The sequence below is a fragment of the Styela clava genome, chromosome 10 (assembly GCF_964204865.1).
Source record: "Styela clava chromosome 10, kaStyClav1.hap1.2, whole genome shotgun sequence".
Taxonomy (NCBI): Eukaryota; Metazoa; Chordata; class Ascidiacea; order Stolidobranchia; family Styelidae; genus Styela; species Styela clava.
Window position 1 is genome coordinate 16,937,679 of NC_135259.1, and position 20,326 is coordinate 16,958,004.

General features: G+C 35.3%; 2 protein-coding genes across 2 annotated transcripts; both read right to left on the bottom strand.

Annotated features, from left to right (window-relative positions):
- Positions 1 to 2,646: 2,646 nt before the first annotated feature.
- On the bottom strand, positions 2,647 to 6,651 carry LOC120338350 (coiled-coil domain-containing protein 42 homolog). The gene is made up of 4 exons (XM_039406335.2): positions 6,282 to 6,651; positions 5,575 to 5,798; positions 4,421 to 4,558; positions 2,647 to 3,329 (listed from the first exon to the last, which is right to left on the bottom strand). Exons 1-4 carry the CDS (start codon positions 6,549 to 6,551, stop codon positions 2,708 to 2,710), a joined length of 1,254 nt encoding a protein of 417 aa, XP_039262269.2. The 5' UTR covers positions 6,552 to 6,651; the 3' UTR covers positions 2,647 to 2,707.
- Positions 6,652 to 8,376: 1,725 nt separating this feature from the next.
- On the bottom strand, positions 8,377 to 18,923 carry LOC120338359 (complexin-2-like). The gene is made up of 4 exons (XM_039406346.2): positions 18,766 to 18,923; positions 12,712 to 12,887; positions 11,437 to 11,569; positions 8,377 to 10,746 (listed from the first exon to the last, which is right to left on the bottom strand). The coding sequence occupies exons 1-4, from the start codon at positions 18,794 to 18,796 to the stop codon at positions 10,664 to 10,666; spliced, it is 423 nt and encodes a 140-aa protein (XP_039262280.2). The 5' UTR covers positions 18,797 to 18,923; the 3' UTR covers positions 8,377 to 10,663.
- Positions 18,924 to 20,326: the final 1,403 nt, after the last annotated feature.

The window sequence follows — 20,326 nt, forward strand, 5'->3', positions numbered from 1 at the left end:
GTTGCGTTGCGAGAGGATCTCGGTTTCATTGAAAGACATCCACATTCAACCTCTTGCCAGGTAAACTATTTTGACATTGTTGACGAAATAAAATACTACTACTACTAGGTGTTCCAAATGAATTTATTCACCTTATGTTCGTCTCATCTCACATCTAATGTTCGCAAAAACTTGACCGCATAAATTGAAAAAGCCAAGTAGCAACTATGGTCTTATATATATTTGACTCAACTCCTGACCAGGCGCATCGAGAGCAGGTTTCAGAAGTTGGGAGATATGATGATATAGACTTTGACGAGAAAACAGTGTGTGTCAAAGATTCTTTTCAGGGTTTCCCAATCTCCGGATGGCTTTTGCAAGTTTTGCTAACAGTGGCAGTATCCATAGAAAGTTGCGAGCGATCGTTTAGTAAACTAAAATTAATTATGTCATACCACAAACAAAGAAAACAAATTTTGATGAAATCATTGACAAATTTGCGCCAAGAAAGGCACGAAAAGTACTATTCTAAGATCTTGTTATTGTCCGATCGTCCACTGCTTATTAGGTCGTTACTGAATTGCTTGTTATGTAATTATATTTCGTGGTGGAGAGCAATCAATTTGTAAATGGAAATGGAAAAAAGAAACATGCGAAGTAGGGGCCGCATTTTTAAACCTTTGCCATGGGCGCCATTTTACCTAGATACGCCACTGGACATAGTAATGGGTGAGTGAGTGCGAGGAGATGAAGTGAAAAAATATTTCTCCCCATCGGCCCATCAGATAAAACTCCCTCAAACTAATCATCTATCGTTGTAGCCGACTAGCGGTTCGTGCTGAGCATTTTAAAATACGCTCGCCATTGCAACTCTGATTACCATGCTCAGATACACAGGTCTGAATCTGGTGGGCTTCTATTGACGGGTGACCTGCGTAATATCAAGCATGAGTATCACGTTATCTCATCCCTATGTGTGACTTCCCTATGTAAAGTAAAACATATGCTTGAATCAGTATTTATCATTCTCTCTCCAGATTTATCCATCGAGATGGAGATTAATGAAACAAGACCTGTATGAGATTAATTCATCACAGATGAAAGAATAACTAAACAATTCAATTTTTATGCTAGAGGGTAGATACGTAAGAAACTACTCCTTAGAAGACATACATGTTTTCTGTGAAAGATTTATTATATAATTTTATAACAAAAGTATACGCTATGTATAAAAAAAAAAAAAAAAAGTTCGACCAGACTTGGACAATGTCAAGAATCAAAACACCTGTGGTTGGGAAGATTTTCATATTTATTTTGGCGAGAGGAAAGTTGATAGGATGTCTTAAACATGACGTACCACGTCTTTTCGTCCGTTTACCATTTCATGTTGGGTATGAGATTTCTTAGCCAGTTTTTCGTTCCAGATACATGGACTTGATATATTTTTAAAGTTTGTCGAATTCCCATGCTTGGTCACTCATAAAAAACAACAAAGACGGTGAAAGATGACAACTAACACTAACAAAGTGAAATGGAATTGTGTGATTCTCTATTAAAATAATAAATCAACATGGGGGATGACCCAAGAAAACAGAACCCATAATTTTAATTACTTCTAAGAAAAAAGTAATCTGACACCTCAACTTTTGTTTGTTAATGTAGGACGCTTCGCACAAGCGTTAAAATCTCTAGGACAGTGGTTCTCAAACTTTTAAAGGCGCAGCCCCTTTTTAAAATTTGTCAAGTCTCACGCCCCACCTCAAAAGTAACTAGCTAACAATAGGCCGCAAAATGGATAGCAAGGCAAAATTATGTTTTGTTCCACATTGAAAATCATTGCTTGGAACATAAATACCCAAAATGAAGGAAATGTAAATATCCAAAATATGGCGGGCAAGATCAAATCAAACAAATATATAGAACATTGTCTACACCCTCCCCCCCCAAGATTGTGTGGCGCGCACCACCTTGTGATAACCCTTCTCTAGAATATATTCAGAATGACATGGGTTCTGTTTTTGGGACACCCTGTAAATAAAATGAAAATAAAATGCAAAGAGTATGTGTAGCCAAGTATGCATTGACAAATATGACACATGACACGAAACAGAAATACCAAACGTGCTGCTGTATAAAAAATATTTCAGTTTTTTCATATGGTAAATGGACAAGCAAGATTTTGATGCATAACAAGTCACAACATTGCTAAAAAATGTAGAATCCAGGCTAGTAGGCTTCCTCACTCAAGCCTTGAGGGATAGTGGAGAGAATTAAGATTTCGACCCTTTCAGCAATGTCTGTAACAACTTTGTTTTCTTACTGAAATTGACCAATCAAAGAACAACATTGAGTAATGAACATTGTGGCATTAGCATCTAAACCCCAGATTTAAATATCCAATTGCTTTAACCCCTAGGCCACTGTGATCATTAAAAAAATACTATTATTCCTAAAAGTGGTTGTGCTCAAATGTTAGTGGTGTTGTCATGGAGTTGAAAGGGTATGAGGCATTGCAAAAAAAAATCCTCAAATCACATTAAATATCAATGTGTTCTGACAGAAAATTGCAAAGTAAATATTGAAAGTGCAAGTGTGTGACTATAAATAGTAGAATTAATTTGCAATCAGGTTAAAATATTTCAACACAGTGCAATTTCCAAGATACACCATGTTTTTCTCATGCTTAGTGAAACACACATCTTTGTACAAGAAATAATTGTGGGTTGATTTACAGCTCTGCATGAGATTCAGAAATCGCAGTGAGACGCTCCAGGAAATTTGTGCTTGATTTTGTAACTTGACCAGATGAAGGAACAGGAGCTTTCTTGGCAGTGATGGTAGATTTACCGATCGGGGGAAGGACTTGTTTTCTCGAATATGACCTGTCGTTGTCAAATTGGTAAAGGGACTTTGTGTTGCCAATCGATGATCTACCAATGCTGTTGCTATTTGTTGCATTGATTTCTGCTTCCACCATCATTGCTCTAACAGATTTTTCGACGCCGATTCTTTCAAGAAAAAACTCTTGTACCATAGACAATTTTTGTGTATAAGTCATATTGGTTATAGCCGGCCAGTGTCGCCTGTGTGCTTCCTGTGCCAAATTATCAATTCCCATTAAAATCTGACCTAATTCTCCTATCAACCTTCGCTTATTTTCATGAGAATTAGCTGCCTGCTGCTCAAGAATTTTATTCTTTTGTAATAGCTTTTCTTTCACCTTCTGTAGCGATGCGAGTTCGCTGTTGAACACTAACTTGAGTTTATTCGTCTCTTGGCGAAGGTCATCCAATTCTCGTTGTCCGTTTTCAATACTTGATATCAAAGAATGGTTTCGATCTAGCAATCCCCTGTGTTAGAAAATACCATTTTTAGTCATTTAGATCTATTTTTTCTTTTTGAGCTTTATCATATAGGTCACTAGGATAGGATAGAGCTGACATGGGCAAACTACGGCCCGTGGGCCAAATCCTGCCCGTTGGGTAATTCAATATGGTCCGCCTGATGCTGCCACAATGAAACTAAAACCAAATGTTGATGTTTTAGCTGAAAAATAGTGCGAGGAATTTGTTGAGATTGCGATTAACTTCAGTTTTGGCACGAGGATTATTATTGTTTTTCCACTTTTGCTTTCGTAACACTATAAATATTGTTCATAAAATGTAACTTTGTACGTCACACTTACATGGCCCGCCAGTCTAGGCCCCTGGTCTGGTCCAAAATCCGTGCCCACACCTGGGATAGAGGATTTACATATTTATCACAGAGGAGAGGGAAAGAGATAATACGGCTTAATCAAATGATAAACCATAGCGAACCACCAATTGAATTAACTTCTGGTATCAAGGGAACCAGCAAGGAAGCCAGTAAGGCATAATATAAAGCCAAGAAGATATTCTTTAATGCATAATGGCTTTCATATTTCACTGGAAAGAGGAAAGCCAATAAGACGTCATATGGAAAATCATGGCATCTCGTCCAGTTACCAGTCCATGTTGAGTATGAGAATAGTTGACCAGCTGATTGTTACAGATTAGATAGGATTTACATATTTATTCCAGGGGGAAGAAAAAGCTGATAAAAAAGGAATTAGTTGTAACAATGGACTCTCGTCTATTCACCAGTCCATGTTGTATAAGTGAATAGTTAACTGGTTATTTGTTTCAGATGCATAGACTTAGTGCGGGAGAAAAAGATAATCCACCAGTAGTTACATCATTTACCCACCCTATAAAGGCGTGGAGCAATTCCCCACACATCATTATCTTTGAAATGTTATCGATGTTTTACCATAATAGGAACATATCATTTTAATCTCATTTTCAGCCATTTTATAAGGCTTATAATGTCAAATTAGGCAGTAAAAAAACAACCATATTCTGGCTGCTGAAAAGTGGTTTAAAAAAAATTCAATAAAAATAGATAAAGAAGACAATCTTACTCATTGGTTGCAGATAATCCTTCATGTCTTTGTATAACACCTTGTATCACAGAATCAGCACCCATCTCTAAATAATCTTCAGGCAATATATCAATAACTCTCATCAAATAGGATTCGTAGATTTTATTCTGCACCAACCTGAATTTTCAAAATAAAATTTTCAGATGTGTGAAACCCTGATTCCCTTCTAGGTGATTTAGCTACCATTTTATAAAAAATGGATATCTAGCAATTTTCTGGTCTTTTCAGAATGTAGTTGCTTTATACATATTAGTGGCAGCTTATAAAGAGCCCTGATCGTGGTGGAGCATAAATGAAACTATGAATTTCTGTTGCTTCCAATGTGAACTCAGTACTGCTATTAATCAATGATTGCATGACCAAATAGGTACCGGTGCCTATTGTTTTCAGTGATGTCTCTTTTGCAGAGAAAACACGAAATTAATGTAATAAGAGTCAAATATGTTTTAAAATAGATGTTTTGTGATTTTGAATTATTATTGTTTAACAAACATTCTGGCAACAGATTAATTTGTTAACCAATTTTTGATAATTTGCTCATCTTCGGTTTGTATTACATTTGAAAAAAGAGGTGACCGTACATTTGAAACCAAGTACATTTGAACCATGTACATTTGTGTATATCCGCGGATTCAATCTATATGCGGGTGCTTAAACCCATGGGTTAGGGTTAGTATGGGTTCAATTCAAATATAGACCTTAATAATGCAATAGACCTTATTCATTAGAAACCAATCCTACGCGCAAAAAGAAAAGTGATGTAAAAAAACAATTTTAACATTAGCTCTTATGGGGAATGTGATCACCAGAGCAGAAATTTGCATTTTTTTGGAATTTTCTAGATATGTTTCATTGTATACGTGAGTAGTTTTGAGGATAGAATATTTTTTATCACGGCGCGTTGGCAGAATCTCATGGTCTAGTGAGAATGACGTCATCGGAATCACCGCGCTCATTAAAATTTTAATGAACGATTATCAAAAATCTTGACCATGTTTATCATGATAAAAATATCAAAAAAGATGTGAAAAATATTGTAAAAAATATTATTCAGATGTACGTGGTTCAAATTTACACAGGTTCGAATGTAATGGAACCGAAAAAAGATAATGAGAAATATGATAAATCTATACCTTCTCTTAAGTGACTCTCGTTGTTTTGTCAATGTTTCCAATTCTCTGTTAAGTTGAGAAAGCTCTCGACTTTTAAGTTTGTTATTTTTCACTTCTTGTTGATATTTTCTCAAAGCACGATTTCTTTTCGCTTCATTCTCTTTTAAGAAACGATCAAACTTTGTAACTCTTTCTTTAATTTTTTGTTGTTTCATTTTCAAAGCTTCCTCCTTAGCTTTGCAGACCTTCAATAATAAAAATGTAACAACTATTAGGTTTCACTGGTCAATCCTCATTCTCAACTTTCCATAGATTTGAATTTATAATAATAGTAAAACAAATAGATTTCATAATGAGTTTTAAACCTGACATTCTGTAATTCTTCCCTGCAATAACGATACCCATTTTAAACCCAGTTAACCAAGCTTATATCAAAAAATTTAAAATTTATCAATTAGGGCATATCTAATTTATTACGCTACTCATAAATGAAAATGGTATTTGGTCAAATACAGATGATGTTCGGACTAGATGGTGGAGGAAGCCTAACCAACCAGCAGTTACGCAAAGAGTCGAGCAATCCTCTCACAAATATTATACTCTACTGGATTCAAACTGTGAGATCATGCAGGAAAATCAAAGTTACATGGCATGCGTATTCCTAACACTTACTATCGAGCGATTGGTTTTTGTAATTGAATCTGAAATTGAAGGACATGAAAACTAACCTCCATCCTTTGACGGAATTCTTCTCTTTTTTCCGCAAGTTCACGATCGACATGTTCAACATCAACTGCTTGTCGAAGCAATGAAGTGCTCTGTAGTGTGTTAATCCCAGATTGCAGTAACTTATCCGCTGAATCTTTGACAATCGGAAATCGCCGAATATCGTCATTTTCCGACCTATCATTCAACTGCGTAACAAACACATTTTCTTTCTGCGGTTGAAGATCTAGATGATATTGGCTACTGCTACTCGCAGCAGCAGTGATAGGCATTGTTTTGATTAAACTAAACCTGTGTATGCTGAATCTGAATTAAAAGTAATAACCTGATTTTTTATAACTTAAAATACACAAATCATATTAGCTTGATACAGGGTCCAAAACTTCTAGACAAAACCCTTAGACAATCTGTCAAAATATTGAGATAAGCAAACATTCATTCATTTTGTCGAAGTGAAAGTTTCCGAGAATACCGGTACTTCAAGACCGAGGAAACGTGAACCTGGTGGCGTTGAAACTACATTGCATCAGAATTGGCCAAAAGCAATCTGCATAATCCTGTTATCTGAGAATTGAAGTAGACTACGTACCGTAGAGGGTACCTACCCGGTACTCTGTCAGTTTCTCAGTCAGCCAGTGATAAGTGCTGTAGCACGCCATGCTTTGGTAAAATTTTTCAGTGGTTCAAAACTTTCTAGGAATATTTAGCATTTTTCCATTAGTTTCTAGTGTATTTTATTTGTTTAATGACTAAAAGACAGGGTTTTCAAAATAAACTAGAGCTACCTGTCAAAGGCGAATCTCTCAGAGCTGACGCTGTGACGACACGTCGTTGCCATGAATACGTCAAGCATGTCAACTTTATCGCCCGCGTTGCCAGATCGAAATCTTTCCATTACGAATGAAATGTCAGCAATGCACATTATTTTATGACTTTTGCTCAAAAATAAGCGTACTGATGGTTATAATTTGCACTTAAACCGGTGCCGTTTATTTTTATGGATCATGTAGGCCTACCGGTAATATCACGCAGAAAATATTCGCTAGGTTTATTTCTCCACGAATAGCCGGTGATGCTTTCCTGTTTTTCAATGTTGCCATTTTCGACACAAATGGATTTTCATGTTGTAATTGTTGTGTTTACGTTTGAAATGTAAGCATCATTGTATAATTAGTATTTGATTTTATTACAAAATTCACATGGGTATTAATTGTTGCTGTGGAGATGTCAGTACGTAACAATAAACAGAAGACTTGTGCACTCCAAGTTAATGGGGACATAAGCCTATGGTTATTGGGGTATTTCACAGAACGAGATTTCCCGATAGGCAGATTTATCAAATAAAATACGTTGACAAGAGTAATCATCTGCATTAAATAAGTGCAAATAATCACCGGCGCGACTCATGAGACCTTCCAAATCATGTTGTCGAAAATCAAATTTATTCCGAAATTACTACAGCTTAGGTAATTCTCAGTTTGATGCAGGTTTCAAGTATTTTGCGAAAAAAAAATGTTTTATTCTTAGAATCTCTGCAATCATTTTAACCATATGAACTTTCCCAGATTTTAACAGACCAAGCGAGCTCATCAATGATACCTTTTTATAGGGAATATTTCCAATGACACAGATTATATCAAATATTTGATCCCTATAATAACGAGAAAGTGTTTTATTCAATTTTAAAGTTGAATCATGCTTGGTTGGCGTTGAACATGATCATATGATAAAATGAAAAAGGTGCGATTAACATCACAAAAAAGTATTGCGGAATAATTCAAGAGATCTTGCGTGAAAGCAAATCACGTGCACCCAGAAGTAGAAGTCTCATCTCCGAGCAAAGTAACCTCCGACCACTGAAATTTAAAATCGACTGGAACTATAGTGAATCATAGTAGTGCAAAAAGCGCCAGTAAATGCCAATTTATTCTATTCAGAAGAAAGTCGCAACAGTTTATTTTATCGTATAATATTTTAGTTTAGGAAAAGCTTCTCGTCTGACAATCAAATATCTTCACTGATATCTGTAAACGCGCTTCCTGTGCCCGCTGCTTTACCCCCACTCAACGCAAATATCAATGACCACACATATGCAAATCTAGGATATGAAGCTTACATATCTTTTGACATCAAAAGCACCATGCATAATAAAAATGTTACTCTATACAAGCCCACAGCAGTTATGTTTACAATATTCACTTACGAAGCATTGAACGCTTCGTCTGTATATAATTATTTTTACCAAGAAAATCACTTATGCCTCAATTTCTTTCAGACTATTTTAAACGTGAAGCTACAACTGAAAATAGATGAGTGGCAATTTGACAGGCATATGGCAACAGAATGGTTGGTGATGTACAGGGGCTCATACAAAGCCATTCATTGAAGAAGTTTAAACAGTAAAATCGGGAAATAATGACAACAAAGAAAGTACAATGAAAGATTAACGTAGAGGCGTTGCTAGATTATTGAATATGGATAAATTCAGTGCAAAATGCAACAAACTGTGAACATTCGAAGAATATAATTGTTTGAAACACGCTAACCCGTACCCAACAACGGCATTGGTATTATACGCCGATGAAGCGAAGAAATAGGAGTATTTGCTAGTAATATTTGGAGCATTCCATCATGAGCTAATAATGATCATATATTTTCCACAAAACAAAAGCGTGAAAACTTATTTAAGGTCAACTCTGTTATTGGTTTGCTTGTTGCGTAACATTTCCATATCGAACGCAATCGGAGAATCAGTCAAAATGCTCAATTATTTAGTGATCGCACGGAAGGTTCGCTAAAGGCTATTTACGCCATTGCATCTAGACAACGAAACACAGCGGGTTTTCTATAAATATTGATTCTCCGATTTTTCTCATAGTCTAGAAATGTTGAAGAATTGTTGAGATTAGAATATCTTCAAAAAAAACAACATTAGAAGAAAGTTTGATTTCAAGAAAATTACTGCATGTAAACGGGACAAAAAATATGCTAACGACAATGCATTTGAATTTTGGGAGTACGCAAACTTTTTAAATAAATTTAAATTCAAATCTCAATATCGAAACTGTGAGTATATATGTGAAAATGTAATTCAATCTACAACATAAATTGGCGACATTTAACCCTTTCCATGCGATTTTTATTTTTTATAAAATAATCGTATTTGCTACGCCGACTTTATGCATTTGTACCCCCACAACTAATCGATCGGCTAACGAAAAAGTAATGATCCTCTGCTGCTCACTGACGGCTCGTTGGAAAGCTTATTTAAAGAGCTTGCAATTAGCGATTGAAAAAAAAAAATTTTTTTAAAAGGGGTGGTCTGAGTCACAAACCGGATAGAAAAAAGGCATTTCTTTTTTCTTGGGTGTTGAAACTTCAAACCGTGATAAAAAATAGAAATATTCGCTAAATCCTTCACTGTTACCGCTTCTTGGTTGGCAAACAATAGCATAATATTGCTGTAGCAATTTCGTTATCTAACTCAAAATACTTTGGTAGATGGAAGGGATAATATGTCTTCTATTACCACCCAAAAAACACCGAAATTTGCATAAATTTCAAAAACACTCCCTCGTTCCGCCGCAAATAAAATTCCCATGGTAAACGAAAGCGAGATTTACCTTCGCTTATGTTAATCTTGAAGAAGACTTCTTATCAATAAACTAAAACCCGGAAAAACTAGACCAACAGTTTGCGACCGATTGCTAAATAAAACAGTGGAGTACATCAACGTACCCGCCGCAATCTAGCGAGTTTTGTCGTGGGTACGTATACGTGCCCACCGCACGGAAAGGGTTAAGATAAATTTACAAAAATAAATATGCATGTTAAAATACATTGTATAAATGCAAGGAAACAGAAAGACAACAGTGCGATTAAGTATAGATTAAATGATTGCAATAAATGATAAACGATTCACCTCTAATTGAAAAGATCTTTTCAATTTCAAGGATATAACATTTTTATTATGGATCAGGTGTGGCAAATTATGTGCAATACAAATAGCGAGGCATTGATAAAAGTGGCCAATCAGGAATATTTGTAAATCGAAATGTAACGTTACTCTATACCGATGCCAGATGTCACAGCCGTAGAAGTTAATTGGACCAAATTCTGGTTTAAAGTGAACTATCTATATCCAACACCAACTTCAATACCTTTTAATCGTTTTTGATAATTTATATGAATAAATTTTAAATCATGTATGCCAAGTAGGATTACATAGCCTTTGTTCGTCGCGTATGATTTAAATATAAGCAGTATTAAAATTATGCAATCATTAATTTTCAGATGTGATAAATTTGTGAATCGTCGCCGAGAGCACATGTGTCTGTACTAGGATATTTATCCAGTTTAGGTTTGTTTTCGAATAAAATAATTTTCACTGTATGCTGCAACTTTCAGTGGCGGTTGAAACTTTTTCTTGTAACTCGCCAAACGCTTTCTCGGCTTGATTTAATAAAGCTGAAAAAAAAAAGTATATTTAAAAATAGTTATGTGCTAACACTGATTTTGATTACAGAAATTGTAGATTTTGTTGTGTATTTCCTTCTTCATGATAAAACGTACGGTATGTCTCATTCCTAAAGCGATAAGCGAAGTTTCTTGCTTATGTATGGTTGTACATTTTCCGCCAAATATGGACATCTGTTTGATTTGGGCCCCCATAGTGATAAGTAATTTAAACTGTTAAAAATAACTTCTATTAGAGCATTAAAGTGAGAGACCTAGTTTGGTACTCAGAATAGTCAGTTGACGGCATTTTGAAAAATTCAGCTGGATTGCAGCAGTAGTCTTTCATTATTTAACATTGCAATTTTACTACGATAGAATAGTTTGAAATGTTTTCATCAAATTTGAGTGCAGTGGCGTATCTAGGGTATGGCATCAATGGCTCGTGCCATGGGCGCCGTTTGGATAAGGAGCGAAATGTTTTATTAGTAAAATGTTTCCATAAAATATTTTAAACGGCAAATGGCCACATTTTCTAAACTTTGTCATGGGCGCCATTTAACGTAGATACGCCACTGTTTGAGTGGCATATGTTATGTTCTAAAGTTTAGCGCGAAATGATTTTTTGCAAAGTGCTTTGTATATTTTATAAAAATAATAGTTAAAAAAAACATTGCAAAATAACATTAAATGTATTCATACTTTCTTCTTCTGGTTCTGCGGTAGAATCTCCTTCTTGTGGAATTGATTTATTTCTCGTTAATCTTCCCGCCGTCTCTCTTTCTCTCGCTGCTGCTTCTTCCGCTTCGATTTGATCTTTTCTTTTCAAACCATACTAAATTAAGATAAATTTGTTATATTTTGTAATTTTAATAACCTCTTTTATAATCATCACTGGTACAAGGAAAATTGGAGGAGAGTTTTCATGTTTATTCCGAGGAGATATATTCAGAAGGACAACGGCCTCCAGTCCGAACACGAGGGAGAGTTCCAGATTCATAGACATGTTTGATGAAGGAAGTTGTAGCCGATTACTATTCCGCGGCAAGAAGTCTAAGCCAGAACAAACCCGTTACAGGTAACAAACTCGAATAAGACGAAAACTTGCTGAGACGTCTAGGGTAATAGGCGCGGCGCGATAAAATCGATATCCGTCAAGAATCGGTTTAATGCTTTGGAAATTATAGGAAATTGTACGTTTAAGCTGTCAGAGCTATGATATCCTACTTCCTAAATAAATTCTTACTGATTTTTACTCTAAATATGTATTTTCATGTCTTTGGCTGCTGGCTGTGTATGTTTGTTGCTCAACATAAAAAATGAATTTCGTTTCTGAAATTATTAATTTCAACAAAGCACTTTAGATAATTCGAGTGCAGTTATTAAAATTTTTTCGATCATTGATTTCTCAATAATTTCCCGCGAATAAAACATTATCCATCTTTCAAAGACGCGTGAATAAAATTACATCAAAGCACCGAATCGATCCATCAACTTATTGATTTCTAAGTCAATGTTAGGTCGATTACAGCATATGTTATAATTTCGATCAAAATAATTACATAATGATAAAAAGTGTTGAGTGTTGTTCGAATACGCGTATATGACTTCATAAATGCAATACAAAATGTATTTTCTTGTATATATATAAAGGATCAACCGAAATAAAAGAATACCAAATAAAGCTTATGTGAAGAGTGTTTCATCTGAGTTGGCGCGTGGAACATAACTAAATTGAAGTGGCAGGTTATACTCTCGGCTTTACCCAACCACCCAAGTTGTTACGAAATGGGTAGACTATACGCTAATTGAAAAAAATTGTTCGTTTTTTAAGAAAGAATATGGCAGGGCATTACATATTACTAGATGCTCGCGTAGAGCTTTGTTTACAGCAAGATTTTGAAAGACCTTGTAAATGTCTGCAATCGGGACCTTGATAGCAGTGCAACAATCAATGTGGTTAAATGTTTTGCTTGCCTTATCTCTTATTCTCTGACGTTCAATTTCTCTTTCTTGTTCCACTTTCACATGCTTAGCTTTCCTTTCCGCTTCTTGCTCTTCTAGTGCTTCAAGTTGTTCGCGTTCCGCTTCCGCTTGTTTTGGATCAACCTCCTTTTTTTCGTCCATAAGTTTGTTAAGATCTTTTGTTGCACCTTGATAAAACGTAAAGAAAGGTGTAATAAAGGGGGAATATTTAGTGATAACGGTGCCATAACAAAGAATGAACTGGTGATAAGATTTAAATATTTCATTTTGCCATGCATGAAACATTGTTAACAAATAATAATAAATAAAATTTACGCAATGATTCGTAATTGACGAGGAGTCGCGAAGGCTACAAGTTCATCTTTTCAGCGACACTTACTCGTATATGCTGAATTACAGCAGCAGATATAGAAATGAAATTGGGTTTATAACATACGGTACAATGCTAAACAACAATGATAAATTATAAACGAGAATATCGGTCGGAGACCGAAGACTTATCGATCGAACTTCATGACTCTATAGTGACACCGCGTGTCCCATCACTAATTAATTAATAACTCGCTAATTATACTACATAATTCATCCAAAATCAATAGGCTTATGGTCCGAGATTTGATGAATGCACATTCGCTCGCTTGGAGCAGATTCAACCTTGCCTTCGTGAGATACCGCGTTCATCTAACAGACAAACAGACAAATACCTATCAACATACTTACCAATCTTAAGATCGAGTATAGAAAGTAATACAACCCTTCTTGTTATAAGAAAAGTCTAATTAGGTAAAAGTTGCATCAACTAATACCGATATAATGCAAATTAAATAACGTTTTTACTGAGATAACGATTACTGATCCGAACATAAACATATTGTATACCGGTATACATGATTAAATAAATACCGCAGTGAGAAGAGCGCTTCTGAAGTGTGTGTACAAATATGGTAACTAATTTTGTTCGTCTACTTTACATCAAGTTGTGTAAAGGGACTGACACCTATGAACAGGGGGTATATTCACTTGGCTAACATAGGCAGTCCCCGAACTCGTAATAGGACTGAAATTTAAAAAAAAATGGAATAAAATTATGGCCTAACGGTCTAACCCTAACCTGGTAGTTACACATACTACGGGAGTACCGTGAGAAGTGACACCTAAGGGTAGTTATTAAAAAAATCATCATCGAACAATCAGACTGAGGTAGGGACAATTATTTTTAACAATCAGTTTATGAAATTTACACTCCATTTTTTTAAGTAGATCTCTCACTTCGCGATATGTTTTCTCTTTCTTGGGATATTCATTGATTTTAGCGATGCATAATCAGATAAAAGGTGGAAACACCAAAGCTGTGATTTCCCAAAGGGGAATATTTTGCGCTCACTACAACGATAGTTTTAATTCCCAAATGCACGTGTTACAGGTGTGCGCGTGTAAGGTGTGTATGGCATATTTGCATAAAGGTTTATTTTTCAAAAACTAGGAATTTTTTGAAACACGGATGTATGTCAAATGCTCAAACAACCTAGTCCTAGACAATGAGCGCAATTTCTATTTTCATGATAGTGAAAAAACATTACCCGAAAGAGAAAACCATGTCGATTTACAACTCAACATGAAAGTTAAACCAGATTTGGTCAATCTGATACTTTGATGGTTCATTGCCTGGTGCTCCTGAAGTATTCGAATCAAGATGGCGCACAACCTGAACATGGTATGTGTACCAGTATGGGGTTGTTCAGGTTGTGCGTCATCTTGGTTCAAATACTTCCGGAGCGCCCATTGCCTTATGAACACACGAATATTATTTTTTAAATTTGAAACCTCGATATATTTTGGTTGAACCTAAGAACGATAGATTTTAGAGCTAAAATAAGCACAAGTTTAATTAAAAAAAAAATCAAATGAGAGCCTCATACTATTCATAAGTCATATACGAGCACACTGCGAAGCGTATGTCAATATCTTTAAACTTTAACGAGCACGGCAAATCATGTATAAACTCAAGAAAAATTATTTACGTATAAGAAGGTATGCCAGCCAAACTGGTACAAAGAATACACTTTAGATAAGGTAATTACTCGCAATTGACGAGAAGAATGTTCTGATAGGTGAATAATAAAAATGCTTGATTCAACTCAAAGTATTAAATAATACAAGTGTCATTGTTCATTGTTTGGTTAATTTAATCCCTTCCTCTGCTCGGTTACAACACTTGTTTTGCAAAGATGACAAAAAACGGTGTGATAAAACCATGTTTGAATAGGTCTTTTGTAAAATAGCATAATAGTAATGTTTGAGACAGAAAATGGAATTGTACAAAATATTTATTCTTCAAGTCTGGTCATACACAGCTACAAATACCGGTATAGAAAGGTAAATTTACAGTATTTCTAATAATACGCACAATTTCTCGAAAATCATTTCACTTTGGAGAGATGTCAAAATAAAAGGGTGTGAAGAAGGTGTGTCCGTGTTGTTATTGCATTCGAAAGTATTTGTGACAGACTATGCACGTCGTTGCGTAAATGGGCTTAGATGTGAATCGAAAGGAAACTTGCCACAAAAAATATTAATTTTTTTTATAGACAGTCAATGGAAAGATGAATGAAACAAACAGTTTAGTCTTCCACAAAATCAAAAGAATGCCGTTCAGCGGGTTTCGGAGGACAACACGCTTACATCTTGACCCATTCTTTCAATTGAATTTGGCCTATGGTTTGGATGAAAATACAGTTTTTCAAAATACAAAAGTCCAAAGACAAGCCCAGCATGAAAAAATGCGCGTGGGGTCATAAATCGATGAAATTTTATTGAAAACATGCTCCTTGTATTTGGCTATAATAACGCCAGCAATTTATCCGTATTTTCTTAGGATGTCAAGTCCTGACGACGCCTCCTGATCAAACATATTAATATTTACGACCAAATGAAAATAGAGCCGGTGTGTGGTGGAATTTACCCGCAGTTAATTTAGCAACAACATATTTACCTAGAACTCTATATTTTTAGCCATACTCAAAAAATCGGCAAATAAATGATTTTTTGCAGTAGTTACGTTGGTATTAAACTGCTTTGATCTAGTGCCGCGAATGATTGATATTTATAGATCACTTTTGCATTTGTAATTATGGTATCATGTCCGTTTAAAACTTGTTGGATTTGGTTGAAATAAACCGATTAGAACCTAAAATATGGATCTAATTTCAGTAACCGTCGAACAGTCAATATACTTGAGGCGGCGCGCAGTTTTAAAGTCTTATTCGAGACGGCGTATATAACTGTACAAATATTTTCTCACAGGGTCATTAATTAGTAAATGGGTCTCTGAACAGGATGTCTGGTTTATGTGGAGCGAATGTCATTTTTTAAGATGCATTTCTATGAATAATTTAGTTCGTGAAAAGCAAGCGCCTTTTACCAATCAAAAATTATTACCTTTTTCTCGTCGCCGAGCTTGGGCCGACAGTTTCATAATGTAATGAAGTTGTTGTTAATATGCCGTCATTTTAGAATTCTAGGTTTCCATTCTTTCGCATTTCGGCTATTTACCAAGTACAGAGAAATGTTTTATAAGCATTTAGTCGGCAGAGAAACAATTCACTTAAAAGTAAGAGCAATAAAGTGAACGCCTCTCAAAAACAATCTCATGGATTTCACAATGATATATAGAAGTCAGACTATATCCCAAGTTTATCTCGTGAAATGAGCAATAATACAACCGAATACTACTCTTTCCAAATTGCCAAACTTTTTTGTTTATTGTAGAAAAATTCCATATGCCTCAGAAATTGTCGCATTTTATCAAAAAATATATATATATTTAGAAAAGACGCGCCTAATGCAGAAAGAACCGCAGCATTGGAATTAATGAATCATCGTTTATTTTGTAATCAACAGTTTCGAATTAAAATCATATTTGCGGGTAAACCGTCTGAGGACTAAAAATATTCATTCTAACTGCAGTATTTTCTACACAAATTCAGAAGTCATGCGCAGGACATTGGTCGGACATTTGGTTGATTTAGAAAAATTCGTTGTTATGTGATTACTTGTTCAATTGTCAGTTTTGTAAATGAAAGGAACATTGCGAACTAAATTCCCCCGTTAAAATTAGCGTCGCAAGCCGGCGTGACAGCTTAGGTTTAAACAAGCTGCGCAGTTATCACCTTCCATATGTTTGAAATCTTGCACGTCACTATGATTAAAGATTAGGATCACTGATAAAGTATATCTTGCTTTGAAGAAAATAAAACCTAAATTCAAATTAAAATGCGCGAATTAATACTAAGACTGTTATGAACTGCCAACTGTTAAATGTTAGTTCTCAACATTGTTCTTATCGTATTTGAAGAAAATACAACAAAATTCTGGTAAAATGGCTGATTTTTATGCACTGCACCTGCAATAAATAATTAATTATTTTGCTGCAATCTTTTCTAGGGGTGCGTGATGCTGTCCGAATATTAGGTCCATCAGTATAGGATACATATGATCGATATACGACGGTTTCACTATAGCAGAAAGAATATACCCTAAATGCAAAATAATGTGTAGTTCAACGGCTGCGAGTTGCTTTAATTTTCCTAGGTAAAAGTTGGATTTATCTGGAGCTTGTGATCAAAAATATCAAGTCGAAACTTATAAAAAAATAAAATAAATATAAGCCGAGGTTACGTGAAACAAACTATAATTCCTTGCTCTGTGCCTTCGCACAGGAGTATTCGTATGCCTGATGACTATATTCTATTTTATGCAAGAGTCTTGCTGCACACTAACACAAATGTATTTCATTAACGTTTCGCCTGACCTAGGTCGCTTATTCTCAGTCAAGCATTTTTTAACCATGACAAGAAAAGCGATATCCTGCACATAAATGGTTATAAATTGTTGAGACTTTCTCAATGAAAAGGAATTGGATTGGCGACACTGCCAGAACAATAGAAAATCCAAATTTAAAAGTCAATCAATGAATATCCCACAGTTCAGTGAGTAACAATAAAAGAGTGAAGTAAACAACTTCACCCTGTTACCCGGAAATCCGACTGCAGCGTTCGTGAAGTTCGAGTATAGGTTAGTAGGTAAATGGATAAATTAATGGGATAATAAATTAATATATATGAAGCGGTAATTTAGCAATCTCGGAAATTCATTCCAATGTTCCAAATGTGTTAATAAAATAGGTTTATTTAGTTAACCGGTATGTTTGATCTCAAACCAGTTTTCTACGCCAATCAGTCAACCAGACCATTCTCAAACAACTTTTCGGTAGCGACCAAAAATACAAGGGCAATTCTTGTAACACTTTGCGTATTTTACTGTAGAACAATTTACCGAAGTGTACTGACACGGAATACTTTATCAAACTTTATTGCATGAATAGAGATTGGTATAATCGTACTTGAACTTGAATATGTTTTACCTGAATAATTTGATTAAATATTACGAAATTGAGCTTCAGAATACTTAGCAATTAGTGATATTACAATTTATATTGATATGTTACAAACTCTTGGCAGGGAAAATCGAAATGATACTTCATTGAATTCAGTCGGTTTTGATGAAATTATGAATAATGCGCCGATCGCCACATCCCCCTCATTCAAGATTCTTAATAACGTAAATGGTTGGTGAGTTGAAAACAATCAGCCACCTGAACTTTTTCAACCGAAGCGCATGGATATATTGGAAAAGGATTTCAGTTGGCGAACACTTGGTAATAAAAGAAAAATTCTGCATGGACGACGATGGCATATACTCGCATTTAATTTATCAAATCATTTCTCAATTATCTGATTTGCTGTAGATTAGCTTAGCCAAATAAAAATGTTTGCTTGGTCAAGGATAGCTACACATGACAAATGATACCGTGATAACGCTTTTCAATGGTCTCTCATTCTAGGCTGTGGTCAAACACATTTCGACCGAAAGTCGAAACATTGAAGAACCAAACATATAAGTCACAAATACTAACATAACAATCATAACAAACCTAAAATCATGTCATTGAAATAAAAATATAATTTTTAGGTCACGAATGCTCACCTCCCAATGCTTGTTTTACGATGAAATCCATCTTCCTTTTTATTTTTTGCAGCTTCTGCTAAATTTTCTGTGTGAGTTTGATATTATCAACTACTTTTCAAACTTATGCTGCTGTGTCTTGAAGTTACTCCGATGTTTACTTCTGGCAAATAACGCTGAATGAACTGGAAGCCGCCGTCATAAATGGACTCGGCTTCCAGAGGCGGTCGTTGAATCAATACATATCGATTCAACGCGGAAGTATAAAGAGAATAAGAAAAAACGGGAGTGGGAAAGAGAGAGTGGGGATGAACGAACAGGCTATGTCTTATTCATGAATTTTCTGCAGCAACTGTTGTTCGAGTATTTATAGAAAATCGATATTATTGTTTTAATCCTTCCGCGGTATTTTGATTTTGCCTCATTGCTCAAACTCATTGTCATTTATGAACAATCACGCATGTGCCATGAATAAGTGTGCATGTTGGCCTTGAGTTTCGGAATTCAATTTGGTCGCTTCACATTTATCAGTCCACACGGTGAATTGACAAATCTTTTGTTTAATTTGTTTAATAAGTATACTTAGTGCATTTCCCAAGCATTTAACGCACAAGAATTTGTAAGTTCGATCGCTATCGAATATACCAATCTTCTATAAAACAGCAAATTAGCACAAGGTTTGTAACACCTTCGTTCACTGGCAAGGGTTATATTAGGTGTGCTGTTAGTGAGTAACCTGAATGAATTGTACATAAGATAGCACCCGATATCGCTTAAAAACGCATCAGCACACTCCCATCTTGGGATACGAGTACGAAGCCCCCACCACTAATGCAAATTTGAGAATAGTGAAAAACACCCCGCCACGATTTTAACAAATCAGTAATTATCCAGTTAGAGTTAGCAATGATTTGAAAATTTCAATTTCTAGCGCAATTTGCATTCCTAACCCTAACTGGATAATTACTAATTTCACAGTCTGGGCGTTTGCCGTGTGTTCTTTGTCAGGGGCTTTGTACACGGGATCCAAATCCTATCATCTGCTATTTTTAATATCCTATACTTAAAAGGTTTTAATTTGAAGTCATGCTACATATTGCATGTCAAACCGATGTTTCCTATCGCATTCGACAGCACTCACAAAAGTTTAACAGTTACCACATACTTACCATTAGTTCACCCGAACATTCCGTGGAGATAAAACTCATCTTTTGTATTTTGTTTTGTATTCATCGAACTATCAAATATACCAATCTTCTACAAAACAGCATAGTAAAAGCAAATTTGTACACGGTTTGTAACACCTTCGCACACTGACAAGAATTATATTAGGCGTGCTGTTATACCTAAAGATAGTTTCTGAAGTCAAAATAATTTAATACAGGCGTTAATAGCAAATCCACACGTAAACAAGATTTATCGTTGCGTTTTCGAAAATTAGTGAAAATTTCAATAGTATTTGAAAACATCTGTATCGATAACTTTAAAGATGGTGTTATTATTAAGTTCATGTCTTTGGTCACAGACCATTGTAAGGGCGCGTATGACATTCAATGGACAAAATTGAGGAAAGCATTTATAG